We start from the raw sequence: 21,656 nt of genomic DNA on the forward strand, positions 1-21,656 counted from the left end.
CTGGGTAATGGCCACTCCATGTGACAGCCTGAGTGTGTGTGTGTGTGTTTATCACATCATATTATCCATGGGTGACTCGCTGCAACTTTTTGGATGAGACACGTTCCTCTGCTTTACCCTGCTGAATAGATCTTAGACCAGAATGATTTTCCAAACACTCAAGATTCTGTTGGCTTGTACTGATGAACCAAGGAACTGTTGAGCAAAACATCCCAATCAGATCTCTCCCTGTGAAGACAAAAGTGACTCATCCTCACCCTCAACATAACCTTTCACTGTGGTAGTTTGCAAGAGGCTTATGATACAGATAAAGAGAAGTGGAAGCATTTGGCTGGCCTCATCTTGATGAGAATCTTGTACGAAAATAAAAAGACTGACCTCATTACCTCCTGGTCAGGAGTGAGAGAATGACGTCTGATGGATGGGCAAGAGCTGCATCTGCACCACTTGCATATGCATCAAAAGGTCAAACCCATAAACCCATGCACGCGAATATATATAACCAGTCTGTAGTCTGTTTCCTCATGCATGAGCCCTTCACATCTGCTCTGGTCCTCTGCTCAGTCATCGAGACTATCTCTGCCTGTGGTTTCCTGTGTAAAGGCAGCTCAGCTCTCTCATATTTTGCCGCTATAATGGCCGATTTATATGCACTGCCCACATAGTCAACACACAGCAACACACTGAAGCAAGCACTTTAAGTTGACACAAAAAAAAAAAAAAACATTATGTATACACCATCAGTAAAAATTGCACATTTATCCTGTTACTGGGGCAGTACTTTTAAAAGTACACCTTTGTATTCTTAACTGTATGAAGCTAAGTAGGTCAGGGTACTAATATGTGCTCTTAAAGACAGAGAAAAATCTGTCAGCATTTTCTCACTCTCACATCATTTCAAATTGGTTTGACTTTATTTCTTCTGCAGAAAACGTTTTTTTTTTTTTTGGGGGGTCCATACAATAAAAATGTTGTTTGGACCTCAATGTAAACGTCCATACCTATGAAACTGAATGAAAATCAAATCACGCAAGTTTGGAATGACATGGGCGAGTACTGATTTTTGGGGTTAACTATTGTTAGGTACCATTCCTAAGGTCACTTGGGTCAACAATGCACCAGCCTTGTACACAAAGTGTATTAGAACAATGCAGTTTTAATAATCATTCTTATTCTATGAGAATAGGAAATGAATACCACAACTAAAATGATCCTGAGAGAGGGATGGGAATCACTTTCAAACTATTTCTTCAGCTGCTGAATGATAAAAACATTGAGATGCAACCAAAATCCAACTTTTTATAGTCCAAGCATTTAAAGCTGCAGATGTAAGCTAAACAGAACATTTATTGTGCGTTGGTGTGAAGCTAATATATTTATCAATACAGTTATCTTTTTTATTCAGCATTCTTGGTGGGAATAGACATTGTGTTCCAATTATAGGCCTAATAAAAGAAACCTGTATTTCTCTAAAAAAAGTTTTTTTTTTTTTTTTTTTTTTTTTTTTATGAAACGGGTTACAATGTTTGGAATATTTCCAGATTTATCAGGGAGTTTACCCTGATACCAAGTGATTTTGTATACTAGTTACTCATATTTTATACGATTTGGAGGTTCAGTCTGCTGGGTTGGTCTTCAGTAAAATCTCTTTCCCTCAATTGACTGAAGCAACTTTTGTCATTGTTGACAAGTACACGCTTTATACTCCATGAAATAAACAATTAAAACATCTTTTTCAAGATCATAATTCTAAATATTTAGCATTAATATTACTATTTCTTCATATACTTTACATCAGAAAGTTATCAATGGTAGTATCATACAAAAAAAACATAAAAAGCCATGAAGATTGACTTGGTCTTTATTTAACTCTCTTATTTAGCTAACTTCCTTTTATTATATTTTGAAAAGCTAAAATCTGTATCAGTCCTCTCAGCAATCCTTATGCTATCTCCTTCCTGTCCCATCATCACTCATCCTAAACTCTTCCATCTTCTCCTCTTTTCCTTAAGGTCACGTCTTTCCTTACCTCTGCTTGTGGCTATGTTGTACTCTCTGCCTCTCTGTTATCAGTCCTGATGGAAAACCACACTGCTGCTATCAGAGTCTGAGAACGCATTACCTGCCTATTGGCTGCCAATGATGTAATTGCACTGGCCGTGGAGGGGTCTGGTTCCATCCGGAGAGCACCTCAGCAAACTGGGCCATTAAGCACTTTTAACACAGCGCCCTTACTAATACAGCCAAGGATAAGCAAGAGCTGCAGTGAAACGTTGTTTGTGTGACGTATCTCAAAAAACAGCCATTGACAGAGAAGGAGTGGTTATTGTTGTGATTCAGCACTACTGCCGAGGACATCCGCTATGCTAGCTCACAAATCTGTGCAAATTCGAACAGACCAGCAAGTGGATGTGCAGTGTTGCAATACATGTCTGTGTAAGCTAGTGGTGCATAGGCTTATCTGAAAGTCATGCGAAGCTTTGTTATGATTGACATGATGCTAACTTTTTACCTAGATATATATTTTCATAGTTTTTAAAATAATAATAATAAAATTTAAGTTTTTTTTATGAAATAAAATGAGATACTCGCATATTTATGAATGTTTTTCAAACCATATTAATCTAAAAGGAAAACAAAGAGCATGTTATAAAACACTTTTTTATTGACTTTGAAGTCTGAGTGCAGCAAACCATGACATGAGAGTAATGAAAGTTCAAATAACTTCATATAATATAGGTTCTTCTCAAGTTAACACCAACTTTGCCTTTTGATATAAAAAAAAAAAAAAAAAAAAAATCGATTGCTATCAAAGGGAATCTTTCAGTCTGGTCTAGAAAACAGCACAATTTAAACAAAGTGTCAAAGCAACACTAAAGCTCCACTGAGGTTTCTGTTGTCTCCACTATTTAAAAGCATTTGTCTCATTTAATTTCTAAAAGAGACAAGCCATAGGCTCAAATTAGCCTCTTAGTGGGTGAGCTAATTGCTACTGTACTCCAACCTTTTTGCACACACAGCAGAGCATCAGCAACATGAGCCAAATGCATGACTCCATCCTTAACAAAGCCCAAATACTCACTAATGTATTCATGTAAACGCTTGCATTTGCCTAAAGAGATATTCTCTTAATTTACTGCTTTAAAATTTTACCTCTTTCACATTCTCCTGAAAAAGATGCATGTAGAGAGAATGTGCACGGTGCTGTATCGGCAAAACATATGCTGAGCATCATGAAGAATTTGTTTATTTGATAAAGAAGCACATGACCCCCACGCGACCTTTCACTCCATTTCAGTCTCTATGCATCATTTACTTGTTTTTGCTCTCCCTCCTCTAGCAGTCATGCTCGCATTTCCCCATCCCTTCCTCTCTTTGCCAAGTGCCTTCATATGGCCATCTGGCTGACTCATCTATTCGTACCAGAATACACTCTCCATCTCTCACCATCACTATTCCTTCTTTAGCTGGACTCTCTGAATAAAGGTATTACTGGGATTCACATGGGGACAGACTTAACACTCACTATCACTCATCTCAGAACATTTCACTCGAACAGAAAACATGCATTCAGTGCGACAAAAATGAGAACAAACATGTTCCAAAAAGGCTATTTTAGTAGATGTGTGTGTGTGTGTGTGTGTGTGTGTAACCACAAAAAGCACTCTGAAAACTGCAGGTATAAAATAAATAAATAAATAAAACTTGAATATTTAAACCCTCAATTATACAGGATATTGTTCGTTATAATAAATAACCAGTGCATTCAGAAATCACTAAATCTGCCGTAAAGATGTAGATCAATTTTTAATAGCATAAATGGTCTACAGAAATGATAACTCATCTCCCATGCACTTTTAAATTCTAAGGAACTCTAACTGGAAGTAATGATAATAATGGCAATGTTAAATGCACTATATAGATCTGATAGTCAAGTCAGGCAGGAGAATATCACAACTGTGTCAGAACAGACTGCTTCTCAAAGCCAGTGTTAAAAAATCAACCCCTGAAAAGACCAGGAACACAGTGTTACTGGGGTTACTAACACAATAACTGTTCCTAGTTTAAAAGGACACTACAAAACTGAATTTCTTTCTGCGGCTTATCCACAGATATTTCTTGGCCTTTAAAGGTCAACTGAAGGACAGGAACCATACTCCATGTCTAATCACATTTGAAATGTTTAAAGGTTGACAACAAGTACAAATAAGACAGCAAAGGTGATTTTGTTGGACTCTTCTTGATTTGAAATGAAACTTACACCTTTATACATGGCAGCCAGCCACGTCTGTATAACCTGAGTCATTCTGAGCATTTTTAGATGGTCCTATCTGTATAGTGACTGATAATGAGAGCACCTATGCTGTGACAGACACTGTGATATGTGACATACATCTTAAATTATCTTGTCATAAGGAAAGTGAGACATAAATATGTAAGATGAAGAGATTAATAAACAGTACTCAAACAATCATTTCCAGCCTTTTGCACAGGTAAAAAAATCTCTAAAATGTGGCACAAATGACTCCACATTATAAACTGAAATGGCTACACATATATTGAGGCCACAGAGTATAAAAATCCCCCAGACAAAACAAAAAACAAAAGGAGGCACATAAAGTTCCCCAAACAGCAATTCTTGATCATGTGCAGTCTGGCTTTACAGAATCTGAGAGGTACAGCTCAATTCCTTTACAAACCAGAACAGTATCCAGTTACTTAATTTCACCAACACTCGCTCCCTTCAGTGAAAAATACACTGTTTTACAGCAACAAAACATGACGGTGAAAATGTTGCAGGCAAAGTCATTACATAAATGACATTTAAAACATATGCTGCTACGAGGCCATGGGAAAAATGCAAATAAGAAGTGATTTGAAGTTGGGTAGATAAATGTGAGATATACTGTGTGGCAGATTGTAAAACACATTACATTTCAATGTAGAAATTAGTTTATGCAATCATTTCAATAACACCAACAAGACCTTCTAAAGCTTGATTGTACAGAATGTCTTACATTTAAAAATATTAAATTGAGATTCAAGTAACTGACTGAGTGATTTGTGAATGTTTACAGGGAAAAGCATGATGGATAAAATCACAAGGTCATGGGACAAACACAGACACACACAGAGGTCACTGGGCATTGATGTGATTGTCATGAGGGTGAAATAATGAATGAATAAGCACACTTATGGAATAAGACAAAATGGTTTATTTACATGACAGGAAAGTGTTATTAAATTATTATTATTTTTTTAAATGACATGATTATCTGAATGATCTCTATTCTAATATGAATGTTACATATATTAGCATGATAGTAATTACCAACTATATTTCACCTGTGGTGTGGTAAACAAATGACACATAGGCTAACGTAAAGGTACCTGCTCCTTTTCTTATTTTTGTTGCGTTGCTTATTCCTTCTTTCTTCCTTTTTAGAGGGAGGATGATTGGAAACCACTTCTCTGGGATTTCTTTCGGGATAGTCATGTTGTCCCACCGTCGTTTCATTTACACAGCTCTGCGCACACAGCAGTCGGACATGACAGCGGCGGAGCGACGGAGAGACACGCGCGCTGCAGCGGCAGACTGGCGCCGGATGACGGAGCGCTGCGTGGAAGACATCAGATTACACACACGCGGCGGTAAAATACACTTCACTCCGTCTCAGTTTTGATTTGCCGCAGAGTCGTTGAGGTCATTCAGTGTGATTCGATTACACTTTCACTAAACTAGTTCTCAAATGTTTTTACGCAGCGCGAGTATTTTACACTATACAACTGCACTGTCTTTGCACATCCATGTCAACTGAAGAAACATTCTGCCTTCCAGATATTCATGCAAAATGTTTGTTCTTGACTAAGTATTTAAGTCCAATAAAGAAATATGGCTTTAAACTTATAAATAAGCAAACATTAATTGACATTCAACTAAAATAACTATTTTGACCAGGCTAAAGACGACATGTTAGCTACATTAACACTGTCAAAACACTGAGCAGCGCCACTAGAACTACGACGTTGTTTTTATATGACATAATCTGAAAGCCGTTTTATTGGTCGAGAATGTGGCCAATAGGAACTGGCTGAGGAGGTTGCCAGGGCAACTTAATACTGCAGAGCTGTAAAACATGTATGGTTAAGGAGCCAGCAACTTTAGACTCATTGGCAATGAAATATCCATACAGTAATAATAACCTTCAGAGCCAAAATGGCTGATAAACAGACAGTTTCATACACTAGGGCAAGAAGAGAGTGAGAAATGGTGGCACTGCAGAAGACATCTGGACTAGTCAGGTGTCTCTGCACGTGCTATGTCTGTTGTGTCTCTCACTCAGGAGTGTGTGGAGAGAGAGGGAGTCTGGTGCCAAGGAAGGAAAACTCCCGACTGTTAAACACAATGCTCCAGCATATACTCACGTGTCCATCTTTAACTTTTGATGTTGCACTGCACCACAGTGAAAACACACAAGAGCCAAGCTTTGGGACAATATCGCACCAATGGCTATCCAATCACACAATTTTATATATATTAGTGTGGATGCTAATATTTGAAATAGCTTCTTAAAGGGGTCATATGATGCGATTAAAATGGTTCCTTTCTTTTTGGAATGTTACAAAGTCTTTTGGTGCATAAAGAAGATCTGTAAAGATTCAACCACTCCTACCTAAAATGGCTCATTGTAAGATGCCCCCACATGTCTATGTCAGGATGTGGGAAGATTTGCATAATGCCGCCCAAATGTTCACGCAAAGAAAGAAGGCGTAACTTTTATTGTTGCTGTTGACGCCGTTGCCGCCATGTCATGGAGACACTGTGTTTCATTTTGAAAGCAAAACTACTTTGTTTGTCTTTCCAAAAGAGGACACAACTAGAAATCAGTGGTTAAGTCGTATTTACAATCTTGAGACCGTATTTTAATGGTCTTGGTCTTGTCATGGACTCGTGTGCATTTTGACTCGGTATTGACTCGGACTCGAACATATTAGGAATTGGACTTATTAACGAGTCCACTCGAGTCTCAATCAAAATATTTCATGATTATGCTATTACTGTATGTTAATATTTCTTTAAATTGATATATGATTGTAGGACCCTATGATTTCCGCGATGCAGAAAACGTGGATGGAATCGCGGAATCCAGTCATAAAAACGGAATTCACAGTTTAACGCGGAATCAAATTTTGAATGAATTAATCAAAAGTAGGTCATTGCATTTACATCAAATCCCGTCTCAATAAATTGTATAAAAAATGTATAAAAATAATATTAAGTTGTTTTATGCAGTTAAATAATTAGACAAGCTAAAACACAGAATTAGGTAACAATAAAACATATGGTGAAGAAAAAATAAAACATTTCATAGGGCCCTAAACACGTAATTTTTGTTAAACTTTAAATAAATTGTTGTGAAAATGTATGTGTTATGATTTTAATTAATTAGACATGCTTTTTGATTAATACAATTAAAATTAACCTTTAAAAAGGAGCTTAGAAAAATTAAAACATAAAAAAAATGTATCTAGAAAAATTTTAATTGAAAAAACTAAATTTGGGAAAAAATAAAACGGATTTCATAGAGCCCTATGATTGACATGTTGAATGATTGGTGATTTTCTTGTGATGTGAGATGAGTGTAACATTAGTTCAGAGGCAGTTAAGACTCTAAAAAAGTAACATTCTGTGATATGTGGCCTTTTTATCCTTAACTGATAATATTTTTTATACCTATAATATATGGTGGGGAAGTCGTGGCCTAGTGGTAAGAGAGTTTGACTTCTAATCCTAGGGTTGTGGGTTCGCAAGCCACCGAACCCCCAACTGCTCCCTGGGTGCAGCAGCATAAATGTGAGCCCACTGCTCCGGCTGAGTGTCCACGGTGTGTGTGTGTGTGTGTGTGTGTTCACTGCTGTTTGTGTGCACTTTGGATGGGTTAAATGCAGAGCACAAATTCTGAGCATGGCTCACCATACTTGGCTGAATTTCACGTCACTTTAATCAAATAAATAAAATACAGTGTACATGCCATGTTACATTTTATATACTGTTTGAGTATGGTACCAATTGTATTGTTTCCACAAAACATTTTACATACTCTTAAAGATTTCTTTAGGTCTCGTCTCAGACCCAATCTCGGTATTGACTCGGACTCAACTCTCTCTGGACTCGATCTGGACTCGGACTTGAATGAGCTGGTTTTGACTACAACACTGGTTCCAGAACAGTTCAACCCAAATATACAGATGTGTGCAGCACATTTTATGGAGAATGAGGCCTATTTCAGTGAATTTGCCACTGATAATTCAAATGTAAATTTTGAGCACAGTACTGTAGAGTAGTGCTTATTATTTGTAGTTTGTCTGATCACAAATGCAAACATGGTTTTGTTTACCCAGCATGATACATAATGCAAGGTGTAAAAAGTCATTACAAGTCATTATAATCAGTAATTATGTCCCCACTGGATGTAACAAATGCCTCATGTGTAATGGGTTTTATTGGTCTAGTCTCATTGTGCTGGGAGACGGCACCACAGTTTGGTAAGGGGCTTAATATGTCCGTCACACGCTTGAGGCATTTAGCCAATCACAATGCACTGGATAGCTGGCCTATCAGCGTATACCTTGCTTTTATATAACAATGTGCTTTTTTAAAAATCAACATGTTTCAGAAAGGCGGGGAAAAGAGGAGCAACAATAATGTACATTATATGGAAAACGATGTGTTTTTTTTTACTTGAAACCACATAAACACATTGCATTACACCAAATAATGTCTTTTTAGCAACGTCAAGCATACGCCACACATTTTTGTTCATATCTGACTGCACCACATAACACAATACAGGCAAATTAAATCAGATAGACAAGTTCAAGGAGAGGACAACGAGGTTGCATTTTATAGGCCTTAAACCAGGCTCACATTGTGCGATTATTATTATTATTTTTTTAATTCCTTTAGGATTGTCAGACTGTACAAAGATGATGATCATGTCACACTCAGTTGTCATTATTGTCAGACTGTACAGCAGTCAAGATGCATTAAAAAGAGGTGCACTCAAGAAAACTTGTCCTTAGTTCTACATTAGTTCGGGACTTTATTCGACGTTATAAGAATTCTCTAGCATTAAATCTGACTGAATAACAAAGACAATTTGATGTTCGTCGTAGGAGAAGTCCCACTGCAGGTCACCAAAACCAAGTGCACTGAAATTTATGAAACAACCAGAATATCTTTGGAGGTAAAATATGATTGAAATGGCCATTAACCGGCTGTTGGTGAGCACATCAAACCAGCAATAAAAGACTCAAGAAGAGCAGATTTCAAACGCCGTTGACTAGCATCCATCTGGCGAACCTACTCTCTCTACCCAACAAAACGGACAAACTCCTTCTGCTCTCCCAGACAAATAAAGATTTCTCACACTCTGCTGCTAGCCTGGTAATGCCAGACTCTGCTACTTCACTTTGCTTCGTAGACAGAGTCTGGAATGGCATAATGGAGAAGTGTTTTCTCTCTCGCTAGGGGGCGCTTGTCTGAAGTTTAAAATCATTGGTTACCCGTAAGCCAATCAGATACGTTTAGTTATGACGTATGTTATGCCCCTGTACAGCCGCATCGAAGCACAGACATCATGCATCGAACTCAAATCTGTAAACCTGTTGTAAACACATGATTTTGCGAGCGAAATACCGGAGTGAACATGGCTGTAAACGACTTTTGCAGTTTGAAAAAGAGTTGAATGTTCTCCATAACAGAGCGAATTGCATCCCGTGTCTCGTTTCCCATCTCCGCGGTCGTTTCGGTTTTCGATTTCTCTAACCTACAATGTAAAACTCGGCGCTTAGCATCTACGTCACGGCTCTCAGCCCGCCCTCTGTTCGTTGATTGGCCCGGCTGTTTCCAGACCGGTGGCAAACAGAAAGCTCTGACGCTGTATCAGACTGAGTACAGAAGCGAAATTAAATTGAGTGGAAGTAGGAAATCTACAAATCTACAGAGTTTCCAGCTTCCAGCTTTACAGAAACTCGCTGATGAGATCACAGAGACAGAACAACAACTCCCAGACTCTTTTTTAATCATTCTTCGGGACTTTAATAAAGCAAATCTCTCCAGTGAACTGCCAAAATACAGACAGCATGTTACATGTCCCACCAGAGACAGTAATATATTGGATCACTGTTACACTGCAATTAAGAATGCATATCACCCGTTTCCACAAGCAGCTTTGGGGAAGTCCGATCACTGTTTGGTACATCTTATAAAGACCTACAAGCAGAAATTGAAATCAGTTATACCTATATTAAGGACTGTAAATAGATGGACTAATGAAGCAAAGCAGGATTTACAAGCTTGTTTTGACCTCACTGACTGGAGTGTTTTTGAAGCTGCTGCTACCAATCTGGATGTGGAAAGAAACACCCCACACCCAGCCTGAACACCTCTCCACATGACCATTCACACCTTCTGCAAACCCCCTCTCCCCCACAACTTCAATTCACATCAGCAAAGATGAAGTGAGCCAGTTCTTCCGGAGGCAGAAAAGGAAAAAAGCATCAGGCCCAGATTGTGTTACACCAGCCTGTCTGAAATCCTGGGCTGACCAGCTGGCCCCTATCTTCACACAGATCTTCAACAGACCACTGGAGCTGTGCAAAATCCCTTCCCGCTTCAAATGCTCAACCATCATCCTCTTCCAAAGAAATCCAAAATTGCAGGTCTAAATGACTACAGACCTGTGGCTCTAACATCTGAGGTCATAAAGTCTTTTGAAAAAACTGGTGCTGGCCTATCTGAAGGACATTACTGGATCCTTGCTGGATCCTCTTCAGTTTGCCTACAGAGCAAACAGGTCTGTGGACGATGCAGTAAACATGGGGCTGCATTATGTTCTGCAACACACTCTGCTGTCCAGCTCACCCCTAAACCATCTGGATTGGGTTCAGGTCCGGTGACTGTGGAGGCCAGGTCATCTGGCGCAGCACCCCATCACTCTCCTTTTTGGCCAAATAGCCCTTGATGCCTTCAGTGTGATAATAAAAATAATATTTTATAAATTTAATAAATTTATAAATTTAATAAATATTTAATAAAAATATAAAGAAAACTCTTTGAATGAGAAGGTGTGTCCAAACTTTTGGTCTGTACTGTATATATATATATATATATATATAGGACACTGAAGAAGACACTGAAGAAGAACCAGCTGTCTTCATCCATCCTGGTGAACTTTTACCGGTGTGCGATCGAGAGCATCCTGACCAGTTGCATCACAGTCTGGTATGGGAACTGTTCAGTGGCTGACCGCAAGCCACTGCAGAGGGTGGTGAAAACTGCCCAACGCATCACAGGGACACCACTTCCTGCTCTTGAGGACATCCAGAGGAAACGCTGTCTACGTCGAGCTCGCAGCATTCTCAAGGACTCCTCTCACCCTGACCATGGACTGTTTAACCTCCTGCCCTCCGGGAGGCATTTCAGGAGCCTCCGGACAAGGACCACAAGATTCAGGAACAGCTTTTTCCCAAAAGCTGTCTCCTTGCTGAACTCTGCCCTCTGACACCCCTCAACACCCCCCACACCACACATAGACTCCTCCCCCTCTTCAACACTCTGACTTATTTATTTATTTAATCACAACAAGCAAAAACAGTAACTTGTTATACTTGCACTACTGTCTGTTCATCCAGGAACACTGTTTAATCCATTTGCACACTGAAATATTTTCGATGCACTTTACTGTCCATTGCAATACTGTAAATTATGTTCATAGTTCTGCCTATAGTGTACATATACTTTTACATAATCCATCTGTATAGTATGTTCATAGTACACCTATCTGTATATCATGCTAATAGTATTTAATATCTGTAAATTATGTCCATAATGCTTATCTGTATAGTTATTGTAGACCTTGTATATTCTGTACTTACTGCTTATTGCACTTCTGGTTAGATGCTAACTGGATTTCGTTGCCTTGTACCTACATGTGCAGTGACAATAAAGTTGAATCTAATCCAATCTAATCTAATCGCGATTATTAATTACGATTATGACAATTTACATTGAATAATGTTTATACCATTGTTTAATATTAATATTGTGAAGTGACATTCAGCCAAGTATGGTGACCCATACTCAGAATTTGTGCTCTGCATTTAACCACACACAGAGCAGTACACACACACACACACACACACACACACACACACACACACACACACACACACACACACACACACACACACACACACACACACACACACACACTGTGAGCACACACCCAGAGCAGTGGGCAGCCATTTATGCTGCGGCGCCCGGGGAGCAGTTGGGGGTTCGATGCCTTGCTCAAGGGCACCTAAGTTGTGGTATTGAAGGTGGAAAGAGAGCTGTTCGTGCACTATCCCCACCCACAATTCCTTCCGGCCCGAGACTAGAACCCACAACCCTTCGATTGGGAGTCCAACCCTCTAACCATTAGGCCAAGACTTCCCTTACATACAACTTTGATACAACTGCAAGACATATTTTTATATGAAAAGAAACAAGCTGAAAACACTAACTGAAAAACTTATATACATCAGATTGGTTTCTTCTTTAAATTATAAAAAAGTAAAAATACTGTATTGAATGGTATTATAATGTACTGAATACTGTATACTGAAACAAAAATTTAAATAATGGGAAAACTATTTAAGATAACATGTAGAAAGAAAAAAACACATCTTAAGCATGCAGAATCACATAAGTGGACTTTGAACGATTAATTGCCGATTTGAACGATTATGTAATTGTGCCATCCGTAATTGCTATCGCGATAAGAAATGCGATTTATTGTGCAGACCTCTTATGGAATGTAGGAAGGTGCTTTTTTTTAGCTACCTTGGGTTTGTTCTGGGAAATAGTGTGTGTGTTTTTTTAAACCTTTAAACTCATGTGTTGTACACAATAACTAAATGGTACTTTAGTACTTTACTTTTGTGTTCCTGTAGCTCTATTGGTAGAGCATTGTGCTATCAAGCGCCGAGGTTGGGGGTTCGATTCCCCAGGAACACATGATAGGTAAAAATGTATAGCCTGAATGCACTGTAAGTCGCTTTGGACAAAAACGTCTGCTAAATGCATACATTTAATTTAATTGAATTTTTAGTACTAAGACCATTACTAAAGCTAAATCAAAATTTGCTGTCAAAATGAACACTGTTGCCATGAGAGTGAAGGTAAAGCTGAGTGTTGAGGGGACGTCTAAAATGAATATTAACAAACATTATTTTGCTGATACATAATGTTTAAAATAAAATTAAAAAGTGACATGACATACACCAAAGTATGGTGATCCATAATCAGAATTAACCCATCCAAAGTGCACAAACACAGCAGTGAACACACACCAGCCATGACTTCCTCTACACATTAAAGTGTGTATTTCAAATTCAGAGCACAATATGGCAATTACATTTAAAAGTCTGTGTATGTGTGTGTTTAGGGAGGGTAGCTTATTGTTTACCTGGGGGAGGTCTCTTTCTGAACATTTCCACACCTCTGAAATTTTGCCGCTCCGTCCCATGGGAAAATCTACATTGACATGCAGACACACACACACAGCGAGAAAGAGAGAGAACCACATTGTCAACAGGATCTCAAGGGTAAAACAAGGGACATACCAAGTTTACGCTCACTCAGGAAATTCAATGACATTTAAGCCTTGACTACGACAGTATGCAGATCAGTCAGCTAAAACTAAGCCACTGCTAATGAACCAGCAGCCATAATCTTGATGTCTGACTGTTGTGAATCCTAGACAAATATTTGTCCATCTCTTTTTCTTTAATCATGCCAATATTAAGATAATTAATAAGACTGTTTAAAGTGGTTGCACATACACATTAGTTATGAAACAAACTGGAAACATCATTGTTATTAGGACTAAATGCTAGTGCTAAGTGATAGAAAGTAGTCTGGTTAGGTCTGCTCCAGAAGCACATAGATGTCTGCAGGTCTGGTTTCCAATAAATTTATCTCTGAAGATGCCACATGCTGTCTGCTTTCTGTCTCTTATGCCTGATAGAAAGGAAATATGAAGGCAGAAAGAAGACCATTCAATTGTTAAGACGTTTCATAGAATATGAGGCTAAATTGCTCTTTTCTATATTAGTGTGAATCTATGGAGTACTATTAATGAAACAAAAGACGAAAATACAGATTCCATAAATCAGGCAACATAGTTCATAAAGGTACAAAATATTTGCCTATATCCTCAACTGAAAGTAAAGTTATACTGCAGATTCACATGAATAGACAATTGTTTTTTTCGTGTTCTTTTTTTTTTTGTTGGAAAATCTTTTAGTTAGTGAGCAAACTATCGTTAACTTTAAGAGCTCTATATCTGACCAGTGGAGGGTTCCTTCCTTTATTATTTTGAACGCTTATGTTTATATACTAGTACTAGTATATACTAGTATATAAAAAAGTATATACTATTTTCTATAGAAAGATTCAAAAGGAATTTGTATGTTTAGTATTGTATTAAAATATTGTGATGTCTAAATTACTTTATCCCCCAGTTTCACAGACCAGGCTTAAGCCTAGTCCCAGACTAAAGTGTAAATCTGAGCTGTTTTAACTGAAAGAAATTGCACTGACTGATATTGAAATATATCAGTGCCTTTGTTTTGTCTTAAGATGCACACAAGTAATGTTTATTTTCTATGGAATGTTAATAAAAATCACTTAAATGTCCTAACTGAACTATGGCCTAATCCTGGTTTAGCCCTGTCTGTGAAACCGGACCTAAGTGTTTTAAAAGTTTTAATTTCCAATCTTTTTACAAAGCCATATAATATCATTCATAACATGTAACATCAGTATTTGTATCAGTATCAGTATAACATCATACCCCAATTTCAGTATCACTTACTAATAGTTTAGTAACATACCTTTTCTCAAAAAACATCACAATGCTTTGATTTCAGTGCTTATGTCCATAATCATGAAAGTGATGTGACATTCAGCCAAGTATGGTGACCCATACTCAGAATTCGTGCTCTGCATTTAACCCATCCGAAGTGCAAACACAGAGCAGTGAACACACACACACTGTGAACACACACCCGGAGCAGTGGGCAGCCATTTATGCTGCGGCGCCCGGGGAGCAGTTGGGGATTCGGTGCCTTGCTCAAGGGCATCTAAGTCATGGTATTGAGGATGGAGAGAGCACTGTATATGCACCCCCCCCCCCCCCACACACACACACACAATTCCTGCCGGCCGAGACTCGAACTCACAACTCTTCAAATGCAAGTCCGACTCTCTAACCAAATATAATCTCACATTATGGCATTCTGACTTTGCCTGATGGAAATTTCAGTCATCATAACTGGCTTGCAACTGCCCTGCCTGCTCCATTGCATCTCCTCTGTGAATTACTAATATCTTTCTAATGCTGACTTTAATATTTCCTTAACCAGCAAGGCTCATCATGCACAGTCATCAGAGATATATTTTCTTGGTCTCTGAGCTGCCCTCAGAAGATTATTGACAATCACCTGTTGCTTTGAATACCCACAATAAATAAGATTTAATACCCACAATAAATAAGATTTAATTTTAAGTAGACAATCAAAGCAGACTGTTCAAGAGTTTGGGAAGAGTTCGGCTGGAGGATGCTTGAGAACAGAAGAAAAATAAATAAATTTGCTGCTCCAGGTAAAAATATTCTCACAAAAATTAACAAATCCAGAGATGATAGAATCCAGGGATGCAAAGAAAGCACAGTACATTAGTTCAACACTAAAGGTTAGCTTAGGTGAGATGGATTAATTCTGACTATTCACACACACTCACATAGATAGTCAAGCATAGATAGTGACACACACACACACACACACACACACACAAACACACATGTGATTAGAGTCTATTACCATGTATCTGACTGGAGTCTTCTACACCAGCATGTCAAAACCAATGACCCACAACAGACACACACACACACACACACAAACCTACTTAAGGACAGACTCCGTAAACAGGCTGGTTTTGACACTAAATAACCCAGATTTGTAAACCATGTTGAATATAAACACAGTCAGACAAGTACACATCTTCATGCTGACAACAGACTGCAGTGGTGTAAAGCACATCATTTGACTCAGCATCTCTGACAAACGTCATTCAGCACACATTCTCTCACGTGCATTTTACAAGCATGCATGCACACACAGCCTTCACACAATGCAAACCAGAAAGTGGCTTTTGCATTTGAATCAAGAGATAACGGCATGTAAGACTGAACAAGTAAGCTTTTGAGATTTATGATCTATAATTTATGATCAGCATATGTGGACTGAAAATAGGATCACCAAACAGGACTGAATTGTTTGAAGCGGTTCGCATCTCCTGTAAGCATTAATCCACAAATACTTAAGTTATTCTTTTTTTTTTTTTTTTTTTTAATTAACCAATATCCCGGAGTAATTAATTTACTCAAACAGTACACTGACTGAACTGCTGTGAAGAGAGAACTGAAGATGTACATTAGCACAGCAGCTTGTGTGTTGTACTAACTTTTCTACGTGGACTCGTAGGGCTGTGCAGCCTGCACACTGTGACTCTGTGTTGTTTCAAGCTCTTTATTCTGCACACAGCATGTGCATAAGCACTCTTTGCCACTCTATATTGTCGCCTTTAGTATTATAATACTTTTCCACACAATTAAAGATTATTAATAATCTTTCTTGTTTTGTCCTATCTATGATATGTTGCTGCCTTTATTGCTGTGCTATACATTTAAAAGAAATCTCTTTTATATTTCTATATAAATGTATATACTTGTTTTTACATGAATGTATTTTACAAAAATACACTCACCTAAAGGATTATTAGGAACACCATACTAATACTGTGTTTGACCCCCTCTGCCTTTAGAACTGCTTTAATTCTACGTGGCATTGATTCAACAAGGTGCTGAAAGCATTCTTTAGAAATGTTGGCCCATATTGATAGGATAGCATCTTGCGATTGATGGAGATTTGTGGAATGCACATCCAGGGCACGGAGCTCCCGTTCCACCACATCCCAAAGATGCTCTGTTGGGTTGAGATCTGGTGACTGTGGGGGCCATTTTAGTACAGTGAACTCATTTTCATGTTTAAGAAACCAATTTGAAATGATTAGAGCTTTGTTACGGTGCTTTATTCTGCTGGAAGTAGCCATCAAAGGATGGGTACATGGTGGTCATAAAGGGATGGACATGGTCAGGATTAGGGATGCACGATCATGATTTTTCACGGCCGATTCCGATACCGTTTTTTTTTTAACAAGCAAACTGGCCGATTCCGATAACGATTTCCATTTTTTTTTTTTAATCTTTAAGCAACAAACAAGAAGGAAGGAAAGTGTGCATAAACAAGATGTTTATTTGGTATTTAATAGGCCAAACTGGCTTGGCTATTAAAAACAATAACCGTAACCATCTGAAATTAACGGTAGTAACTGCACAGTAATTAGCCTACATTCAATACAAACATAGATGGTAAAAACATCAGCATTTAGCTTTTGATTTTGAATTGGGTTGCAACTACATAGAACTGGCCTTAAATTAAAAGATTAACTGTGACCATGTTAAATTAAAGGCAAAAACAGCATAGTGCTATAGTCCAAACACCACAATCAACACACATTCAGCATCAGCATTCAGTATTTTAGTTTTTAAATTTGGCTTTAAATTTAAAACAAGGTCTTTACCAGTGAGACTAAATAAAAGTATGCTATATAAATATTATTTCAAAATGTTAAAATCATATTAAAAATATTAAAAATATTAAATTTTAATATTAAATATTGTTGGTACGAATAAAACAAAGATGCAAAGTGTTTCATTCATCCAATTAAAAAAAAAACATAATTAAGGTAATAATTCACATCTGTATTTTTTTACTTGAGCCAATGAAAAATAAATAACTACTGTCTCAAGTAAAAAAATATAGACCTAAATTACCCTTATTTGTTTTAATAGGATGAATGAAACAATTTTTCAGTGTGCTACAGCAGGTGATTTTAAAATCAAATTCAGTTGATATAATTTTAAGGTAAAATAAAATAATCATCCTATACAGAACTGATGTTTACTTCTGGCTTTTCAAACATGTATGCAAGTTCTACTTTACAAAAAAAATAAAAAAAATAAATTCAGCTGTCATGGTTTAGTCCGTCTCGTTTCACATCCAACATGTGAGAAGTTGAGCTGACCATCCCTTCACTGTCTCCGTGTATGTATGGCGCGGACAGGTACAGTACGCTCGCACAGCTTCAGTGAGCACTGGAAAGGGACTCTTATTTTGTGCAGTCCTTTTCCTGCTATATGTGCCACAGATGTGTAGCTCTGCACTTCCAGTGCTGATTGGCTGTCCGTGTCCTGCGCACAGATTTCGAAATACTTCCACACAAATGACATGATAGCGAATGATTACAATGCAGTCTGTGCACGCGGGTGCACTTCTGGAAAAATCGGCCGCAAAAAGACCAAAAACCATCCGATTGCCGATCGCGTATTTTAAGCAAAAACCGGACAGTTCCGAATTATGGCCTTTTAACCAGTGCATCCCTAGTCAGAGACAATGCTCAGGTATGCCGTGGCATTTAAACGATGCCCAATTGGCACTAAGGGGCCTAAAGTGTGCCAAGAAAACATCCCCCACACCATTACACCACCTTCACCAGTCTGCACAGCGGTAACAAGGCATGATGGATCCATGTTCTCATTCTGTTTATGCCAAATTCTGACTCTACCATCTGAATGTCTCAACAGAAATCCAGACTCATCAGACCAGGCAACATTTTTCCAGTCTTCAACTGTCCAATTTTGGTGAGCTCATGCAAATTGTAGCCTCTTTTTCCTATTTGTAGTGGAGATGAGTGGTACCCGGTGGGGTCTTCTGCTGTTGTAGCCCATCCTCTACACAAATGTGGCTTCACGAATGCTTTGCTGCATACCTCGGTTGTAACGAGTGGTTATTTCAGTCAAATTTGCTCTTCTAACAGCTTGAATCAGTCGGCCCATTCTCCTCTGACCTCTAGCATCAACAAGACATTTTCACCCACAGGACTGACGCATACTGGATGTTTTTCCCTTTTCACACTATTCTTTGTAAACCCTAGAAATGGTTGTGCGTGAAAATCCCAGTAACTGAGCAGATTGTGAAATACTCAGACCGGCCCGTCTGGCATCAACAACCATGCCATGATCAAAATGCCTTAAATCACCTTTCTTTCCCATTCTGACATTCAGTTTGGAGTTCAGGAGATTGTCTTGACCAGGACCACACCCATAAATGCATTGAAACAACTGCCATGTGATTGGTTGATAAGATAATTGCATTAATGAGAAACAGGTGTTGCTAATAATCCTTTAGGTGAGTGTAAGAGCAATGTGTACATTTTATCAGATTTAGACTTATTCACTTCTATTTGTAAATAAAATATTTCAATAGATTTGATCAAATTATTGTACACTCGTGATTTTTCTAGAATCTAGAGTATCTTTTGCGGCTGAATTATCCACTAACCTAGTTTATAATAGTATATTTGTCATAGATTATGATTATATATTTTTTCATTTTTTATTTTAAATTAAAATGAAGTTGTCTTTGTTTAACACAAAAGAGTGATGATCAGGTCAACATAGAGAAGTATAGAAATTCTATATTGATTCAAAAAGAAAACTGCACTGGTATCGGCGGATACTCCGAATTTTCGGTATCGGCTTGGATCGGTTCTGAAAAATTTTATCGTTGCATCCCTAATTTCTTTATCCATCTTTTACACTCGCAGTCTTAAAAGGTTGAGTAGGAAATCAGCATCAAACCAGAACCACAATAATGAGTACTGACTGACTATTCAGAAAATTACTCACTCTTGTACACACACACATACACACAGATATGGCCTTTAAAATGCATAATAATAGTAAAATTCTTACAGATTACAAATAAGTTGGTCATGCCTCTGCATGGTGTTAACATGCTTTCTTTCTCTAGGGAATTATTACATTGTTGGCTCTTTAAGCACAACAAAGCACATTTCTTGGTTGTCAGTCAGAATTTTACTCTCAAAGGAATTTCAAGAACTAGCTTAAATCCCTGGATCAGTTAAGATTACAAATGACACGAAAATACCTAACCCAAATTCTGAACCCATATCTCTAACCACAAAACATTGCTATAGTCTGATATTCTTTTTAACATAACTAACAGTAATAATTAGGGTTTTAATTAAGGGTTTTTAACCAGGGGTCTCTGAAGGTACACAAGTGAGGCCTCTGGACACGATATAGAACATAGAATTAACATTTTCATGGCATTTTTTACTCTTACCTATTTTGTAACATGTCAGTTATAAACGTTTAAGCATATATATATATATACACATTTGGTCTTGAGACATGCGCAGCTCAAAAATATTTCAGAGTTGAGATGCGACTCTACAAGACAGATCTTCGACATTCACAAATTACTTAGAAATGATTTTAACTTGGTGTAAGTTCTTTAATAGGCCCGTGACAATAAATAGTATTTTGCATTCGGTGGCCATATTGTTCATATAGCCTACTGCTGCGTGCTTATTGGTGCAGATTCGAAATAAATAGAACAACAAAACAGTTAAAGCAGGTTGGTAATGCGCAGGACGCCGCTGTGGTGGAGTTTCACTAATCTATTTCAACAGTTTTGAAAAGAAGTTAAAAAAAAGTGATATTTAAGTAAGCCTATTTTGTAACTGTCAATCTGTTAGCACGTAGAGTCTTGAACTAAATGTAAAGCTTTTATTGTGAGCGGATATAAGACCACCGTTACCTTTATTATCAGCAGCTCCTCCTGTAGGTTAAGCAATGTTGATTCCAGGCATCTCTGTTATCCTTTTCCTTTTCTACATGTATTCCGTCGGGCTTAATGCAACATAGATTATGTATCGGATGCACGCGATGCTTGACGCTCAAAACATCCTTGAAAGGTGAAAGTGTATCGGACTCGATAGGCCAGCAGCTGCTCATAGTAATAGAATGAGGGAGGCGGTGGAGGGGCGGTGTTTGTATCTGCATCTGCTGTTTTCCACTTTCAGCCTTGCACTGCTCAAGAGAAATGTTTTAAATGTTAGATAAAAGGCGAAAAAATAAATCAGAATTTGATCTGCTTGTTGCAGTATGTTAAAAGAACGCTTATGTATCCATATTAATTTAATTTACTGTTTGTTTTAAAGAATGTTTAACATACAATTTTAAATGAATGCAGCAGATACCTGCTGCAACTTGGTTTGCAGAGTGGCATGGGGGCAGTACTGACATTCACCATGTGCTCGTTGTTTTGGTTTGTTGTGTGCGCCCTCTGCTGGACACACAGATTAATCTATTCATTTTAGTACAGGGTGGCTGAACAGTAAGACATAATAAAAAACATACAGCCAAGTATGATGACCCATACTCAGAATTCGTGCTCAGCATTTAACCCATCCAAAGTACACACACACACACACACACACACACTCACACTCACACACACACTCGGAGCTGTGGGCATCATTTATGTTGCGGCGCCCAGGGAGCAGTTGGGGGTTCGATGCCTTGCTCAAGGGCACCTCAGTCCTGGTATTGCAGGAC

The 21,656-nt window shown here is 38.1% G+C and overlaps 1 protein-coding gene across 5 annotated transcripts in view; it reads right to left on the reverse strand.

Moving 5' to 3' along the window:
- The window catches only part of LOC127974582 (phospholipid-transporting ATPase ID), a 42,031-nt gene extending 20,970 nt beyond the window's left edge, over nt 1-21,061 (reverse strand). The window contains exons 1-3 of one of the 5 annotated variants that reach the window (XM_052577952.1): nt 20,857-21,061; nt 13,515-13,582; nt 5,392-5,617 (exon numbers count right to left, since the gene is read on the reverse strand). In XM_052577952.1, coding sequence (XP_052433912.1) covers nt 5,392-5,518 — 127 coding nt within the window. In that variant the 5' untranslated portion in view covers nt 5,519-5,617; nt 13,515-13,582; nt 20,857-21,061. Of the gene's footprint in view, nt 1-378; nt 634-5,391; nt 6,653-13,514; nt 13,583-20,856 lie in introns of those variants that run through there. The other 4 variants (XM_052577953.1, XM_052577956.1, XM_052577954.1 and 1 more) reach the window with 4 other exon arrangements.
- Between the last annotated feature and the right edge of the window lie 595 nt (nt 21,062-21,656).

This window comes from Carassius gibelio, chromosome B16 (assembly GCF_023724105.1).
Source record: "Carassius gibelio isolate Cgi1373 ecotype wild population from Czech Republic chromosome B16, carGib1.2-hapl.c, whole genome shotgun sequence".
In the NCBI taxonomy this organism is placed as follows: Eukaryota; Metazoa; Chordata; class Actinopteri; order Cypriniformes; family Cyprinidae; genus Carassius; species Carassius gibelio.